Here is a 19,531-nt window from a genome sequence, read left to right as displayed (position 1 = left end):
GAACCTCAAATAACCCTCTTTACAAAAAATGTACCCCTTACACCACTTCTTTTGGTTCTCCTCTCCCCTCACCTATGAATTCACCAAGGAAATTGGATTTCCCTGCCTTTGTAGAGAATGTTAATGAACTCTTTGATGACTACAATAAATAGAAATCTATCATTCATTGTCTTTTAGGTCATCGTAATGTGGCTAAAAAGAAAATTAACAAATTGGAAGCCCTTGTCGAAGTAGATTCTAGAGCATCTAACTTGGCAGTAGAGGACAAAGACTAGAGGGTTTGGGAAGCGGCTAACAATTTGGCCAATAATCTTGTTAAATGGGAATAAATTGAGGAGGAACTAAAGGGCCTCTATGAGAAGATTGACCAAAAAGAGGAAAGGAAGGAAACAATGAAGGTTATTGAACTTCTTCAAAGTAGCCAAGTGTCCCTTAAAATAAAAAATGGAGGATGTGGTTTCTCAAAACAATGAAATGTTCAAAAGAAATTCGGAAAATCTACAAGCCATCCAAGAGGAGATCGACAAGAGGCAAGCTAGGAAGAAGCAGCATTTGGATTCTTCCCCTGCTACTGGTTTAGACGCATCGATGTTTAGGGTGAAAGCGACTCTAGAATAACCCACTACTTCGTCTAGTAAAGGATCTAACAAGAAACTATCCTTCTCTGATAAGGTGAAGGCTATGAGTCAAGACTGGAAGATTGAGGAGCCCCCCACTAGGTAGGCCATCAATTTGTGCCTTTGATGGGGGCAAAGGTCTGTGTATTTTTTTCTCTATTTTTCAATAGTCTCATATGTCTTTGGGTTTTGTGGTGTTTGGTTTTGGGTGCCTGCTAGGTTTTGTTCCTTTTTGGTAGAACTAGTAGTTGGGTTTGGGGCTCTCACTCCTCATGAGTCCCATATTTTTTCTCTCTTTTTCACCTACGTAGAGGTTACGTAATGGTTCAGGCCTCTCCTAGTTTAATCTAATCATTAAAAAAATCTCCCAATGTGGGCTATATCCACAAAGAAACAATCATCCACTTTCTTTTATTATCCAATGAATAACAAATTATAACCTCATAACTTTTCATATTTCACAACCACTTATTTATCAAACCATTTTTGGGAGTTTATAAAGGTTAGTTTACATACCAAAATAACAACCAATTCTTTTATTTAATAATGTGAATTTTTTTATTTAGGGATGATATACCCCTCTGCACTCCCCAATTAATTATTTTGAAGGGAAAAAATGACTGTTAAAGTCACCAAAATTTAAGCCCAGTAGCATGATCAATTACCACATACCAAAAAAAACTCACTTGGAGATTGATCAAGCTTCACAACAAATAATCTTGCTCTTCGAGAATGATCTTGGAGTAACACCACTGCACCTATAGATCCCATTGGATTTATGTGCTAGTACTTGACTTGTGTCTCACTTCCACCATTATCATTCTAGAAGGCCAATGAAAACAGAGTAGGATTCAAGATCATATGAAATGGTACCTTGGTTATATATGTTTAGTCTTATAATGAGCAGTTGAGTTCTTTGCAAGATTAATGACACTCTCGCTATTGCTATACAACCTCCTATTCTTCTTCTAATTTTCCAATTCCTCCATAAACCTTTGTAACCAAATTATCTCTTTACTAACCTCTAAAGTAGAAAGATACTATACTTCTATTGTTGAAAGTACAACAACCTTTTGAGATTGTGAAATTATCCAACAACTAATTGATGTCCCAACTACATTAAACACATAGTTCGTGGTGCTCTTCATGCTATCAATATTACCTACTAGACTTGAATCAACATATCCCTATAGAGTAGAATGGGAAGCTCCAAAATATAATGCCTTAATAGTAGTACCTCTCAAACATCTGAGAATCCACTTTACTACATCTAATTCTCTTTTTCATGATTATTCATATACCTTCTCACAACTCTCATTGTACATGCAATATATGACCATATACACGCCATGGCATATGTCAAGCTACCAATTGCTAAAGAGTGTGAAACTTTGGACATATAGTCCATCTTTTCTTGTATCTTGGGACACATTTCCTTGGTCAATTTTAAATGGTTGGAAAAAGGTGTATTAATTATTTTTTCCTCTTCCATTTGAAATATTTTCAACACCGTTTGTATGTACTCACTTTGAGATAATGTTGATTTGTAATTTTTCTTCTCTTGTTATTCTAATACGAAGAATTTCCTTTGAAACACCCAAATCCTTCATCAAAAAAGAATTAGCTAATTTTATTTTGAGTACATTTGTATCCCACACGTTAGACACAATGAAAAGCATATCATCTACATACAATATGTTACACCCCATTGTGATGCTACTATTTACTTTTACTTGTTTTAGTTAAAATTCTTTATCGCATGAATATGTTTTGAATATAGATATATTTTCTATTAGAAATCAATTTAATTATTATGCAATTAATATTATATTTTGATATGAAATATATGATGAATATATATACGTATGTTTTAATAATAGTTGACTACTATTGTGATGTGCGAAGTTTGATGTAGGAGATGAACAAGCCTCCTAACGAGAGGAAGAGTATCACTCATGAGAGGAATTTGGTTTTGTAATCTTAATATATGTGCCTTATTGAGCTATCACATACTCACAACCTAGTTGGTCAAGTTGAGTTAGACTAGTTGGGTTAGTGGTAAGATGCCTTTTGTCTTTTGAGTATCATTTAGTAGGGTTTGTTTATCCTTGCTTGAAATGTTGGATTGAATCTCTTTGATAGGATTTAACCCTCGTGTTTCCATATCTATGTAACATCTATTGTCCCATTAGATTCGACACTTTGATAAGCATAGACCCATTCCACAATGCTAATAAAGCATAGGAAGACTTGGTCGATAAGTATATAGTAATTAGATAGAAGTTGAAGTTGATTAGTAAATGTGTAAGGTAGTTATTATATTTGACTAAGTATTATATTAAGGATTATTCATAGTAATATTTCATAGGATTGTTTATGTGTTGGCTTTGTAATTAGAGGAGAAGCCACATAGACTTAGTGGCGGCGATAAGAGGAGATTGGTGGCAATTCTAAGAGCTCAATTATACTTTTGTATAAATAGAGGAGCTCTCTTGAAGCATGGGCATTCCATCTCATTTTGTCACATCTCATCTTTTATTTTTCATATTCATTTGTCTTTTTAGCTTATTGTTCTTATTTTAATTGGTTTTCATTGAAATAAGGAAATAGTTCATTCTTGTGACGGAATACGATAGTTGCTATTCTCAAAGGCTTGGGAATTTTTCTAAGCTAGTGAAATAGTCATGAAGCTAGCATCATTGGAGGAAATAATTGGTATTACGTGATAGCTATATTACAGGCATGAGGATTCTTCAACGTAATGACTGTGTATTTTGCAAACCCAAAAATAATTTCATCTCTTCAGTCATAGACATTTCAATTTCATTCTGCATTTCATTAGCAAACTTTTTGCACAAACTATCATTCCCTCCAAAGATAATATCATCAACAAAAACTTCAGCAATCAGAATGTTATCATGATCAATCTTGAAGTACATATTACTATCAGCAGTACCTTTGTTAAATCCTAGCTTCAGCAGATACTTATCCAATCTGGCATACCATGGTCTTGGGGCTTGCTTCAATCCATACAAAGCTTTCTTCAACCAGAAAACCATATCTCCTTGACCAAAAAATTGAAATCCATCTGGTTGTTCAATGTACACCTCTTCTTCCAATTCAACATTCAGGAATGTTGCCTTGACATCCATATGATAGACTTTGAAATCATTGTAAGCAGCAAAAGCAAGAAACAATCTTACAACTTCAATTCTTTCCACAGGGGAAAAAGTTTCTTCAAAATCAATTCCTTCTATTTGTGAATATCCTTTACAAACAAGTCTTGCTTTGTTTCTAACTTCACCTTGCTCATTCAATTTGTTCCGAAAGACCCATTTGGTTCCAAATACATTTTTGTCCTTAGGTCTAGGAACAAGATCCCATGTATTATTCTTTTCAATCTACATCAGTTTTTCTTCCATTTCTTTTACCCAATGGTCATCTTTACATGCTTCATTTACATCCTTAGGTTCAATCTTTGAAATCAAACAATACTCAACTTGATCTTCAACAATTCTTCTTCTTGTTTGAACACCTTTATTTCTATCTCCTATGATCTAATTTTTAGAATGATTCAACCTTACATATGTGGGAGTCTTAGGATTTTATTGAATTTCAAACTCTTGTGTTATTTCTTGAGCACTTTCACTAGTTCCTCGATGCACTGGATTCTCTGGAATGATCTGGACTTGATTTTGTGTTTCAGGTTGCTTCCCATTATTTGTATTGTCACTCTAATCATTTGAATCATATCTGCAAGATCTGGATTGTCTCTCATTTCTTTCATCAACCCTGATATTTTCACTCTCAACTATCTCCCTCGGTCTCTTATTATAACACATGTAGGCCTTGCTTTTGGTAGAATAACCAAGAAATATTCCTTCATCACATCTAGCATCAAACTTTCCTAGATCTTCATCCTTCTTGATATAACATTTCCTTCCAAAAATTCTAAAATATTTAATAGTAGGAGCATGACCAAACCATAATTCATAAGGAGTCTTATCGATATCACCTCTAATATGCACTCGGTTAAGAGTGTAAACAACAATACTCACATCTTCTCTCCATTAGACATGTGGAACATTTGAACCCTCCAACATCATTGTCTTGGTAGTTTCTTGAATGGTTATGTTCTTCCTTTCCACAACACTATTTTGTTGAGGGGTTCTTGGAGTAGAGAATTGTCTTCTTATCCCATGTTCTTCACAAAATGCATTGAACTCGCCGAAGGTGAATTCACCACCTCCATTGGACCTCGAACACTTCAACTTCAAACCTGTCTTTGTCTCAACCATAGCCTTGAAAATCTTGAACTTGTCTTGGGCCTCAGACATCTCCCTCAATAAAGTAACCCACATCATCCTAGAATAATCATCAATTAGCAACATGAAATATTTGTCTCCTTGCAAACTTCTGACTCTAGAAGGACAACACAAATCAGTATGCACAAGATCCAATAATCCACTTGAACAATGCTTTTTACTCCTAAAAGTAACTTTGGTAAAGATCTAAACACTTTAGAAACAATCTCTGATTTTTCCAACTTCCCACTAGTACATCTGATATTGCACACAAGTTCATTCACCTTCTGCATGTAAGAAGTGATGTTCTCATCTTCGTTCATCCTCAACATCTCATATTTTCCCTTTAGGCTCTACAACTTGACAATCTTCACATAACTATCACCTTCATACAAGGTTTCCAACTTCTTCTATCTCACATGAGCAATCTGCAATTCCATAACATTTGTCATCTCAAAGTCAGTCAGAGCACTCAACAATGCTTCCTTAGCCCTAATATTGTATTCAACACTTTTGATCTCATTCAGAGTTGAAGGACCATTTGCAGGAATGGTATACTTGCTTTTAGTAATATCCCAGTAAGGTTCACCAATGCATCTCAAATGACACTCCATGCGATTCTTCCAAAGAGAGTAGTTGGTACCATCAAATCTCAAGTTGTCCTTCTTGTATGTTGCCATCCCAAATCACCTCAAGCGATTAAGCTTCTTTGGAGGAACCTTCTCTGATGCCAATTGATGGAAATAGGGCAAATAGCTGAGAGGGGGGGGATTAAATCAATTGTCACAAAAACTTACACTACTTAAACTTATTCTCAGATCTGATAATTAAACATGAAATCATAATTCAGCAACACATCATTACACCAAGATTTTTGTACGTGGAAGACCTTGTTAGGGGAGAAACCACATTGTGGATACACCCACAATATAGGTATACTCTGTTAGAAGTACTACAATGGGGAATGCACATGCATTCAGGCTCACTACTCAAAATAAAAAGGCTTATTGCCCAGGGAAGGCTCACTACCTATACAAACAATCATGGATCACTTCCAAAAATTATGAACTAAGAAATAACATCACCTTAATGTCTAGTTTTGTTCCATTGAAGAACAAAACAACTTTCTTATTCACACTTCTTCTCTGCCTCCAAAAGATGTATACTTTCAGCGCACATAAACACTTACACTCATCCACACACCACACTCAAATACAAATTTATTACAACTATTTATACATGAAATCAACCTTGGAGAAATCATAAATGTCGTGTCAACACTCACCAACTAATTACAAAAATACAACCACACTCAATACAATATTACATGCGGGTCAAGCAATGTTGGTCAATACATAGCACGGACCCAAATCTTTCACCTCGAACATATTACATCTTCAAGAACTACGCCTTGAACATCTATAACATGTTACAAGCATCTGGTCCATCAAGAACATGAAGAACACCAATGTATCAAAGAAAAGCATCAATTACAAGTTCAACGATCAATGTGGACCACCAACACAAAAGGCACACGTCCAATGACATCCACAAGCATCATGAATTACCATAGCAACATCTATACCAACACAAATTACTAGAATCGCCAACATCTTCATACCGAACCTCGAGAACACTAACTGCAATGACTATCAACCTTGAGAAATCACTTGCGGACCTCCAAACCATGAACCACTTGAATTGAGGACACAAACCAACATCCCAAACATACCTCCAAAACCATAGAACAAGATACTACAATGCAGAGCAATGCAGATCAAAATAGTGTCACTGTGTTACCACTAAATAATTGAAAAACCAGCCACAACATATATACCCATAACTCAATCAAATCTCCATGTGGACCTCTTAAACTTGAACTGAATCAACTACAAACAAACCTCTACAAACCCTTTAATCCTCAAACTTCGATCTTCATTATGTACTTACTACGCTCAACAAACTAACTCACTAAACTTCACTACATCACTATCATAGACAAAGAAATATGTTGACATCAATGACAACACATCTCTCAAATATCTCTCAAGTACATATTTGCAACATTCTTCCAACAAAAAATACTATGTCAAATATTGTCGACTCTAGTGAAGTGGTGAGGGTAGAATGAGAGTTTGCTACTAATGGATCTCTCAACCTTCCAATTATTAGTTCAAATTTTCTCATGTTATTTTTTATTTTTCCTAATATATTTTCTTATATCTTGAGAGTATATGAAAAGGCATTATCAAAGGGAATTTTTGTGGCTCATATTCAATAGGGTTTTTAGTTGAAACAACAAAGTCTCAAGTATTTTTTTCTTTTAAGGCCAACATACCATAACACAAGCACATTGTAATGCACTCTCATTGTAGCACACACACGTTATATTCACTAGGGGGCCAAAAGGTTGTATGGCCACTTTTTGGTCCCCGATATTTATGTACTTACTCATATTAGATTTATATTATCTGTTTCTACAACTTGTGGTCTCGAGATTGAGTAAATAGATGTTATGACCACTTTCTTGCATGGGTATTTTTAAGAGGTGATTTATAAGCAACATCCTAATGGTTCTATTGTGAACGGAAAGGAAATTTTGGTTTAAAGGTTGAAACATTAATTATATGATCTAAAATATTCCCCTGAGATGTGGTACTATAATTTTGTTGACTTTTCTTTGAGTTTAAGTTTTGTTAGGAGTGATAAAAATCACTATGTTTATGTTATAAAAACTATTATCAAATTTTAATTATTATGTTGTATGTGGTTGGCATGTTATTCATTGATAAAATCAAGGATATGATTAGGGAACTTGAAACTTAATATTTTGGCACATTTGAAATAAAGGATTTTTGGTATACAAAATAAATGCTCGATATGGTGATAAATAGTGATATAGAGTACTTGTTTTTTTTGTTTGATTCAAAATGATTATGTGGATACCATTTTGTAGTGGCTTATTATGCATGATTGCAAATTTGTGGGTGTTCATTTTCTCACTAGAACTCAACTTTCATTAGATATGTGTCCCAAATCAAATGATATTTTTAAGGAAAAGTGTAATATTATTAATGCTAGTTTTATTGGTATCTTGATATATGTGATAATTTAAACTTTAGCAAATATTTCCTAGAAAATGCCAATTTGGAGCAAGTTTATGTTTAACCCTGGTAAGAAGAATTTTGTTTACAGTTAAGAGGATTTTTAAATAATTTTGACAAAAAACTTTATTACTATTAGTGTTATCATGGTAATTACTCATATTTTTTATATCCCTTCTAAGTGTAGATTAATCATGTAACTTGGATAGCCAAAGGTCCATTAGTGGCAATGTATTTTCTTTGTTTGTTAGTGAAGTTAATTGGATAACCGAAAGAAATCTAAAGGATTATTTTTTCATCATCAAAGTAGAGTATATGACTATTACACATACATCTATATGGTTAAAAATAATATATTGATCTCTTGGTTTTGATTGTATGGTGGTTAGAGTTAGTTGTGATAGTGAGAACACTCTTTGTTTGGCCAAGAACCCCATATACCATGCCCATATCAAGCATCTTGATGTTTAGTGTTATTTTCTAAGGACATGGTAAAGAATGGTATGATTATATTCCAAAAGTTTTAAACTCAAGATAATGTCCTAGATTCTCTCACAAAACAAGTGAGCACAATAATTTATCTTGGTATTTGAAGATCATGGGTCTTATATTTATAGTTGATATATTTTATAACTCCTATATATGTCACTACAATGTATAATTTTAACCTAAATAATATTAGGTTAGTATGATATTCAGTTACAACCTATGTGTACTCTTTTAGGTTTCAAGGGCCCCTCATATTCTTTGGCTTAAATCTCAATGATTTTTTAGGGGGTTTAGGAGGGCCAAATTCTCAATAAAGTGAAATTCAAAGGAAATGCACTGCAAAAATTTACTCCTTTTGATATTATTTGTGTATTTTTTTAGTTACTTTATTGTCCCATGGTTTTGAGGCCCATGGTATTATAAAACTATATATTTATGCTTATTAATATTCACACATGAATAAGGGGTTAGAGTAGCAAATTTTATATAAATTTAATAATTACTACTATGGTATTGTTAAATTGAAGTGAGAAATGAATAATTATGTTGCATAAAAACTCTTGTGTTGAAATTAATACATGTGCCTCTCTTTGTTGATGAATTCATTTCCTATATAAGTTTTCTTCATACACATTTAATGTACTTGGTTGGTTGGATTCTATTTTCTTTCATATGATCTCTTAATGGGTAATCTAATATAGCATTAATAAAAATCAGATTCATATAAAATTTAAAGAGATAACATTTTTACTAATTTATCTCTTTTTAATAACACATTCATATGTTATATTCATTTGATGGATCAAGTATGAAATATTGAATTTTTCATTCTCACATGCATGTCCTAATGTACAATGGTATATATAGTAAAAAAAAACTAGGATCCACTCATTATAAAATGAAACTTATGAGTTCATAAGAGGAGGGGGAGGAGATGCTACATTCTAGATTTAAATATCCTACAAAATCATGACCATTCGGTATGTCTCGATGTTCCGCATTATCATCATTACCATCTATATCAAATGTTTCAACATTGTTTTAATGGTACAAAAATGAATTTGACATGTATGTTTATAATTTACTATTAGTAAGTGCAATGAATTGATTTCCAAAATCATTCAGCCATTCGACTTTAATTGTATTGTTGTTGATGAGGTTTTGAACCTTATATTTAAGATCTATGCAATTTTGAGTAAAATTCCCTTTAATAGGATGATAGTTACAAAATGCTTGATCATTATACCAAATATGAATTGTTTGTTAGGATTGAATGAAACGATAGGAGGGTGTGTACTAAAATTGACAGTCAACAAAATTTGAAGTACATCATCAATAGATTATTAAAGTTTAGTGAGCCTCCTATACATATTTGAATAGAAAAATGAAGGTGAAAGTTTAGCAACTTGATCTGAATGCTTTCCTTTATTTCATTACCATTGAAAAAAAAATTCAAGTTTTGAAACTTGGAAGTTTTAAGAGAATTTTGACTTGAATACCTATATTTGAAGGAAATTCATGCTAACAATTTAGATTTGATGGTTCTAACTTGTACATGTAAATCCATAAAACAATTAAATTTATATAAAGGTACATATTATATCTTGAATTTGCATAAGTAACCACTTAATGAAGAGAGATATTGGAACCAAACGGCATAACCATTGTTGTGTTCATTTACTCCTTTGGCACATTCAAATAAATTGACAATAGTTACTCTACTCAAGATTTGTATTAACTTTGAACTATTTTAGAACATTCTTCCGAAATCATTAAATGAATGTATTGATCGTAAGGAAGTGAGAAGAAAACCAAAATATAACTTAAATCTTTAAGAGTTTGTTCAAATAGATTCATTAATATTTTATCCTCATTAAGGAAGTCCTTACATGAGCTAGTGAAAGATACCAAAATGGATGTCAGGATCACCTTTTCATCATGCATTTAAATTGAGGTATCACAAAATCCACAAGTACTCTATCAAAAGATACAACACTGTCTAGGATCCAAGAATTCATCATTGTCTTAGCCATTTGACTTTCTATCCATTTTATTTTTTATGTGATTTTTTTGTGAAATAGATATTTAGAGTGGAGAAATAAAAAGTATCCAATTATATCAATTACCACCATATAGATATATAAATCAAACTTTACACAAAATTATATCAATTATCACCGTATACATATATTAAACTATTTTCTTTAGCATTATCTTAAACAATTTTCTTCAACATTATCTTAAACTAACAGAGTATGCAAATTTTGAATTGTCTATTAAAGACAAATATTTGATTTGACCATATTTATTAATTAATTAAAAATCAGAATAAATCAGAACATAATGCATCCTGCATCGACTTTGCTTGCAAATTACTCCATCTCTGCATTGATCATATATATTTCTAACTAATAAAAAAATACTATCAATAAAGCATCCTGATCTCTGCATCGACGTTGCGTGCAAATCACTACATTCCACAAAGATACTTCAACGATATAAAAACCCAAGTCAATGTGGTAAGTTGAACAAAGCCAATAAAATACTATCAATAAAACATCCTGATCTCTGCATCGACGTTGCGTGCAAATCACTCCATTCCACAAAGATACTTCAACAATATAAAAACCCAAGTCAATGCTGTAAGTTGAACAAAGCCAATAAAATTTGGCTCGGCGTTCACTTCACTTGTCAGAAATCCTTTCGTTGAGCAGCTGCCCTTGAGATCCTTCTTGAATGCGTAGCTATTGCTTACTCCTTACAAAAAACGATTCCACTGTCTGTAATTGTAGGCATTCAAGGATTTTACAGGTGAGATGGCCAAAACCCATATAGCCATCTTCCCTCTGAGTTGGGGAATGGGTCATTTCCTCCCACTAGCGGCCTTTGCAGAGCGGCTCTGCAACTTTGGTGGCTTCTCCATCACCTTCATTATTAGCAAGTGGAAGTGGGGATCTCAGCAACCAATTCTGGTACAACGATTGGCCTCTTCCGGCCTGGACATCCGCTTTAGAGAGATCCCTGAAATCACCGTAGATGAAAATGAGCAACACCTAATATTCTTTCAGAAAGCAAAGCCACACATCCAAGAGCTTCTACAATCGTTGCATTCCTCTTCGCCCATCTCTTCCTTCGTTACAGATTTCTTCTGTACTGACCTGCTCGACTTTAGCGCCAGTCTTAACATACCATCTTATTTATTTTCTCCAAGCTCTGCTTCTTTTGTTTGCTTCATGTTACATCTTCCCAAGCTCGTCTCGGAGATTGAAGTTTCCTTTAAAGACTTACAATCTGATGTGGAGATTCCGGGGCTTCCACTGATTTCCGCCAGGGATCTGCCCAATCCAGTCCAGGACAGGTCGGTTCCTGCGTTTAATTGGTTTGTCCACCAAGCCTCCCGCTTCAAGGAAGCATCAGGGATTCTCATTGATACCTTTGCTGAGCTGGAGGAGGAAGCCATTAAAGCCCTAAGCGCGGAAGGAAACCCCTGTATTTATACGATAGGCCCCTTGATGTTCTCAGATTCTGAGGCTCTAGACGAGTCAAGGTGTCTGGAATGGTTAGATCAGCAGCCTCTGTCTTCTGTTCTGTTTGTGGCCTTCGGAAGCAGAGCCGTTTTGTCAAAAGAGCAAATTACGGATCTGGCGATTGGACTAGAATCCAGCGGCCACCGGTTCCTCTGGGTTCTTCGCGGGCACAAGTCTGGGGATTCTTCTTCTCCTGAAACTGACATTTCTCAGCTTTTACCGGAGGGTTTTGAGATTCGAACCAGGGATCGCGGGCTGGTGCTTCTTAATTGGGCACCTCAGATTCCTGTTCTTTCTCACCCGTCTACTGGAGGCTTCCTTTCTCATTGCGGGTGGAATTCTACGCTGGAGAGCGTGTCGCATGGAGTTCCTATGATCGCTTGGCCTCTTTTTGCAGAACAGAGGATGAACAAGGTCATATTGGTGAAGCAGATTCAGGTCGCCATAGATTTGAGGATGGAAAGCAATGGATTTGTGAGGAGAGAAGAAGTGGAAAGAGCAGTGAGGGAATTGATGGAGGGAGAGGAAGGATCAAAGGCTAGGGAGAAAATGAAAGAGCTGAAGGACAAGGCCAAGATTGCTCTCATGGAAGGAGGAAGTACAATGAAGGCCACAGCCAATGTAGCCACAGATTTATCACAGAAACTTAGCTTGACTCCCTAATATGTGGACTCACTAAGGCGAGATTTGTTGTTTGAGAGTGGCTATTATGTTATCGTCTTCTTTTCCTTTTCTCTGGGTGCCCTGATTACTGTGAAATCTGTTGCTTTGAAACAGCAAATACTTTTGATCGTTTTCTCTGCTCTGTTAAGCTTGGAGGCTAAGCTGGAGCTTGCTTTGGTTGAACTTCGTCTTATAATACTAGCAGGAATCTAATTTTGTTAATACAAATATATTTATTAATGGGACTCGAACCCTGTAAACGCTCTGTTTTCCTCCTAACATTCTGTTTTTATTTTTTTGGGTAACTTTCAACATTTCGTGGAATAAAACATTGTGGTGACTTTGAACATTCTTGCGAGCTTAGACCCACTTCTATTGCTTTTTTTGCAGAGAAATCCTTTTAACTTTTTTATATCATTTGTCTAACCTTTTATTATCCCTAAACATAAATAATTAAAAACTAAAATTAAATTAAGGGAATAAAAAATTTGTGTTTCTTCCTTTGCATTATGTCATTTAGATATGATTTTCAATTCATTTTTGTGACTTGTAGCTCTTTAATGATTTGTTTATTTATCATAGATTATCAAGAAACCATTTTACTTTTCTTCTATTTTTGTCACTATATCAACATCTAACATGCTCAAAATATCATGCCCTACACATCCATTATTTACAATCCTATCCTCATTTATGACGGCGTCTATCATTCCTCATCAATCTAAGGCCCCAAGAGATCCTCATTTCCACTATAGTTTCAAATCTAACATATTTTGATTTTAGATAAAAATCAAAGAAAGTGCTAGAACTATATCATATGTAAATTTGAGTGATTGATGTATTATATAACTCAAAAATAACAATTTAAAGAGAATATACTTTATCAAATGTGGGTCAAAATGATTGATATAATTTTATTTAGAAAACAAAAGTCAGCAAAAGTGTTAAAACTATGGTAAAACAAGGCATTATAAAAGGATTGCAAATCTAAAAGGGGGCAAGTCTTCCAGTTGAATATTAGGAAATATGTGAAATTAATGTTGTGGCATGTTAGAGAGAAGTCTTTGAAATCTAAAAAGAAAAGGTATAGCTAAAGGAATTTTTTTTTATTGTCCTTTTGATTTTAATTCTATATTTGGGGAGCAAACTAATGTGAAGTTTCCTAATAGTGCTACAAGATCTAAAGAAATTTTGCATTTGTGGCATAGTAATATTTTAGGAACAACAAACTTTTCATCATATAGAAAATCTGTATAATATATTACTTTATAGATTACTTCTCAATTTATAGATGGCTTCTTAAAAAAGACAGATTTTTTTTACAAAATAAATAAATAAATTTTTAAAAAATTTAATTTATGATAAAAAATATTTTAGAAAAGAAAAGCAAGTTTTTGAGAAGTGGGAATGGTGGGGAATATTGGTTAATGCATTCAACCAATTTTTCAAATAGAGGTTGGACAAGCTCATACCAGTGAAGCATATTCAAGTAGCCATATATTTGAAGATGGAAAGAAACCAATTAATGAGGAGAAGAGAAGTGGAGAAAGTGGTGAGAGAATTTATGGAAGGAGAGAAGGGAACCAAGCCTAGGGAGAAAATGAAAGGATTGTAAAGGACAAAGTTGTCTAGGGAGAAAATGAAAGGATTTTAAAGGACAAAGCTGAGATTGTTATCTTAGAAGGAGGTGGTACAAATAAGTCCACTATCAATGTTGGCATAGATTTACTAAAGTGACCTATAGTAAAATTAATATTGATGGAGGATTTTCAACATTTAGGGGTGGATAATCAATTCCTAAAAATTAAAATAAATTTTAATTTAAAAATTTGGTTTGATCTACATTTTAATCAAGATTTGACACTAAAAGTTTAGAAATACTTACCTCATTGACCTCCTCGACGTCTTGGCATCATTTTGATGAAGATCTCACAACTTATAGGTGAAAAAATGGCCAATTAATTTGGTGAGCATAGGTTGAAGGGCACAAAAAATGCAAGCCAAGGGACAACAAAGCAAAAAATGAAATGAACTTTTCATTTTTCCTTTTTTATGTTTACATAAAATTTTGGTGAGCACCAAAATGGTTTCAAAATGACAAGCCTTATGATCGATCTTCCCAAGCCATTTGGTGCATTCCAAATGCTCTAATGTGGACCAAAAAGATAATTTGGCATCTTTTTGGTATCACATATTGGTGCACTTACCCTATGACCATGAACTTATCTTAGAATCATTAACTTGTCTTATTATATAGTACAAATCAAGTCCAATTTTAGAGACATTTCATAAACTATAGGATATGTTTCCTAGTGTAGTACTCTACAAGTGCTCTCCATCACCTATTTGAAATACAAAACCTCATTTCGTATGTGGAAGTTATGATTTGTTAACTATTTTAAAGTAATATCTGACTTCATGGCACCAAAATTCAATAAAAATAATATTTTGTGACAACCAAACCAATCCCACTATATAGTCTTGGAGAGAGTTTTTTAACAACTTTTGAAAGAAAAATTAAATATCACAGCTAAAAGTTATGACTCCTAGAAGAAAATTACTCTAATAGTCTATATTGAGGTTTTAACATACCATATGGATGATATTAGTGTGACATCGACTAGTGTCAATGGTGGTGCTTCTATGGCATAATGGTGGTAGTGAAGAAAGTAGTAATGTGCGAGCCCCAAGTTGAGCGATGGATTTCAAAGAGTTTTAAAAATGTTTAGTTTTTAATTTTCAAATTCCAATTGGGCCCATGGAGTTTTAGCAGGGGGGTCTTCACCAATTGAGGGTTGGGGACCAAGGGCCTAACGCTTTATCATTCCAATACTCCTAGCTAGTGGTCGATCAACATAGGTAGGAATCATCAATCTCGCACAACCCAATACTAGTCATTATTGATTGTACACTAGTAAGTACAAGGTACATCTATGGACCCCCTACAATCAATTTTTTTTTATTTTTTCACTTTTTCAAATAATTGTTTTCTACCACAAGATTTAATATTTAAAATAAAAAAAATATTTTTGTAATTTTTTTAATAGGTCAAATTTTACGTCAATTTTTTTACTCTTAGGCCTCTTATACCTAATGACAAAGTTTTTTTTTGGTCCTAGGAGGTAATTTGCAAAACCTTTCCGGCAAAATATTCTTGGTAAAAACTAAAAAACCTTCTTAGCAACTTATTTTCAAACCTCATATGTATAAAAACTCACCACAAACTTGCAAACCCCAAAACCTCAAATCTACATATTTTGACTTGTACAACATACAGCATACCTTGATATGTTTGAAATCTCTCTAACATTAGCATGATTTCAACTTTGAAATAGATCATCCCATAAAAGGGGTATTCCAAAACATGGATCTCTCACATCCTTTAGCCACAATGATGACTCTAATGCCACTTGTTAGAAAAATAATATAGTCTAATCAAACTATTTTGTACATAACCCTATAATATAAAAGTAAGTATACATGCTTACAAGATAACTACAAGAAAACCCTCAAAAGGTAAAAGCCTAGGCTCCAAAAGTATCCAAACTCAATGTATTATTCAACAATGAAAATATTATAATACACTTATAGAGTCTCCATGAACACTTTTGAAACATTGAGCTCCTTCAATGCATCATCATGTGTTGAAGCAGTAGCCCATGTCATACTTTGCATATGCACTCTTCGAAAGAGAAATCAATATAATGAAAACTAAGCCAAACAACCAATCTCAACCATTAAACATGTGCATGATTTTATAGAAATCACACAAATACAATTAAGGGGTAAAGTAAATCTATGAGTATGCAAAACCATTTACCCCACATTAACATTTGGGTATTAGGTTTTCAAATATTAAGTTTTTTTAATGTATAATTCACACATAAAATACAAAAGTTAATTTTACATACAATTTTACAAGTGGACCCAAATAATTATTTAATGTGGCTAAATACATCACCTAAGATGTATCATAGATAAACATGCATTTTATGTAATTAAAATAGTTATTTATTGTGCAATGTATACAACCCCTATTCTTAACAGGTTCATTCTCTAGGAGTTTCCAAAAACAGGATTAAAAAACCCCTAAATATCTTCTTTAGAACTACTAGGAATCTCTTCTAAAATAAAATCAAGACTCAATTTTAATTTTCTTAACAAGATTGAGAAACATTTGACAAAATTTTAGAAGCCATCTTAACTAATATGGTTCATAGAATTGAAAATAGATCTTGTAAACCTTGGAAAGGGTGTCACAAAGATAAAATCATATGAAACCCTATAAGTAAATATAAAGATAAATACATAAAAATAAAGTCAACAAAAGAAGTATAAGAAAAACAAAGAAGATATAAACATAAGAAAAACCAAATAAGCATAAAGATAAAAATAAAAAAATGAAAATAAAGATATAATCATATAAAATCATATAAGTAAACAAAAAGAAAAATTCACAAAAATGAAAAGAAGTATAAGAAGATGAACAAATGAACAAACAAAGAAAATAAAAACATAAAGATAACCACGAACATTCACATAGAGATAAAAATGAATAAATTCAAATATTTAATGATATATAAAATATAAATAAATAAATAATAAATAAAAACGACATATAAACAAAACAAGCATAATTCATTCATACATATATAAAGACAAGATGGCCAAAAGAAAAATTTAAAAATGAGAAAAAAGACTATAGATAAAAGAAAACAAATAAAATGATAGAACAAAGTGAAATATATTAACAAGAGACGCAAGTGTCAAGTTCCTGCAGAGATGTTTTAGATTAGTGTTGTAATCTTTTGTATGAAGTGTTTTGTGTAGCTTGATCATTGAGCTACACAAAGCAAGTTATGTAATGAATTCTAGAGAATCGTCTTTGAGGGGGCACTCCAAGAAGAATGATGATTGGAGCATGAAAGTAAAAATAATTAAATATTTTATGGTTGCATGTTACATTATTATGAGGGTGATCAAGAAAAAAAATCTTTATCATTAGGGCAATGGAGGACATGAGATCTCCTCATACTAGGCTTGGAGGTTGATTCCTTTGAAACATATGCATTTTGTATCATCAGAGTTCGTGAGTAACCAAATAAATGTCATAGAAAGGAATTGTAAAATTTGATGAATGAACAAATTTAATACAACAACCTATCATTAATCTCCTCTATTTGTAAGTTATGAATTTTATAGAAATACTTGTTTGATTAGCATTTAAGCAAATCATGAGAAGTAATTATAGAAAGTTATGTTCGTAATTGGTCTCATAAATACAAATGCTATTTTTTTATTGAACATGGTTTGACATAAAAAGTAGTAATGGATATTCTTTTAATATGAAAATTCAATCATGATACTACTGTAAGGAATAGTTGCTATTAAAGTTGCATATGATCATCTTTTAAATTAAAATTTTTGTTGTGGTATCACTCTTCAAAATAATTGCTATTAATATAAGACAAGTCATAATGATAAATTCCTATATTATTAAATACAAAGTTATATTATATTAAATTAGTATTTAAATTAATTTATAGTTTAGAATTATAAGTTGAAATAATAATTTGAAATTAATCATTTAAGAAAAAATCATAATATAAAATTAATATAATAGAATTTTAGAACTCATCAATTCTATCCATAGAGTTTGAATTTTGTTTGAAAAAAGAGAAAATATACTATCTTCCAATGTAAAAATAATTAACCATTTATTTAGGCATCTATAATTTAATTGAATTACCAATAAAGAAAGATTTGAAATGTTGATATTGAATCAAGATAAGATTTGAAAGGTTGATATTGAATCAAGATTTGTATATTTTATATATCTTAAAATGCAATTTGATATATTGTAGATTTCTAATTCACACAATAATTAGAAGAGATATACTAAAAATTAACTTGGATCCTTAAGAATATGTAATAAAGTGCTTGAAAAAAAGTTCAACCAAACAAAAATTGCCTAAACAATATTATTAAATGTGATAAATTTTAATTGCTTCAATAAACAATTCTTGCAAGCAATGTTAGAAAAACATGTAAAAAGTCTATGTGCCCACATGGTAGCTTGGTGATACATGAATACACTATGTGTGTCCATAACAATACGACACTTGGCAATGGAGATAACCAATTCAAAACATATCGAATCCACCATTTGTATATACATAAAACTTGGCAAGTTACCCCCTTTCAGTCGGATATATTGTAGATTCAAAACTAATAAATTCCAATTCACCCACTTCATTCATGTTCGTTTAGAAATCTTTAAATCTCAGCAACTTCCATTAGTTCAAATTTCTAAAATTGTGAAAGAAAGTGAAAATTGACTAGAAGAAGAAGAGGAGGAGCCTTTGCCATTGTTGGCTCTCAACCATGTTTGTTTGTTGTGCAGATCTGTGGTTGAATCAATATAATTCTATCAAAAAAAAATTGCAAGTTTGTACCCATCAAAAGACCAGGGACCTCCAACTCTGTTGGAGCTAGGTAAAATCCATTTCTTCATTAAAATTCTATTTTGGTCATCTCTGTCTTTCTTAATTGCAATATTTTCAATAGATGTTGTGCAAAAGGAAAGACTTCCAAACGGATTTAACAGTAATGACTTTGAAATATCAGAAGAATTTAACTAAAAATAATTAAGGTATCTCATAATTGAATCCCCAAAATCCCTGACATATCCTTGGTGAATTCAGTACTCCGCCATAAATATAAAAAAACCATTTGTATCATTTTACCCTATACCAAGAGCAGAAGAGAAATCTGCAATTGAAAAAATAAACAAAACTTTTTTCAACTAAAAATCAGGGAACATTCCC

General features: G+C 32.6%; 1 protein-coding gene across 1 annotated transcript; it reads left to right on the top strand.

Moving 5' to 3' along the window:
* The first annotated feature begins 11,094 nt into the window (after positions 1–11,094).
* LOC131046622 (UDP-glycosyltransferase 72B1) lies at positions 11,095–12,980 on the top strand. The gene has a single exon (XM_057980395.2). The coding sequence runs from the start codon at positions 11,331–11,333 to the stop codon at positions 12,702–12,704; it is 1,374 nt and encodes a 457-aa protein (XP_057836378.2). The 5' UTR covers positions 11,095–11,330; the 3' UTR covers positions 12,705–12,980.
* Positions 12,981–19,531: the final 6,551 nt, after the last annotated feature.

Source organism: Cryptomeria japonica, chromosome 10 (assembly GCF_030272615.1).
Source record: "Cryptomeria japonica chromosome 10, Sugi_1.0, whole genome shotgun sequence".
Classification (NCBI taxonomy): Eukaryota; Viridiplantae; Streptophyta; class Pinopsida; order Cupressales; family Cupressaceae; genus Cryptomeria; species Cryptomeria japonica.
The sequence above is the reverse complement of the archived record's forward strand: the minus strand, read 5'-3'. Positions and strand labels throughout refer to the sequence as shown.

Coding starts and splice junctions, on each gene's coding strand:
- LOC131046622 (XM_057980395.2), top strand. CDS start 11,331: ATGGCCAAAACCCATATAGCCATCTTCCCTCTGAGTTGGGGAATGGGT.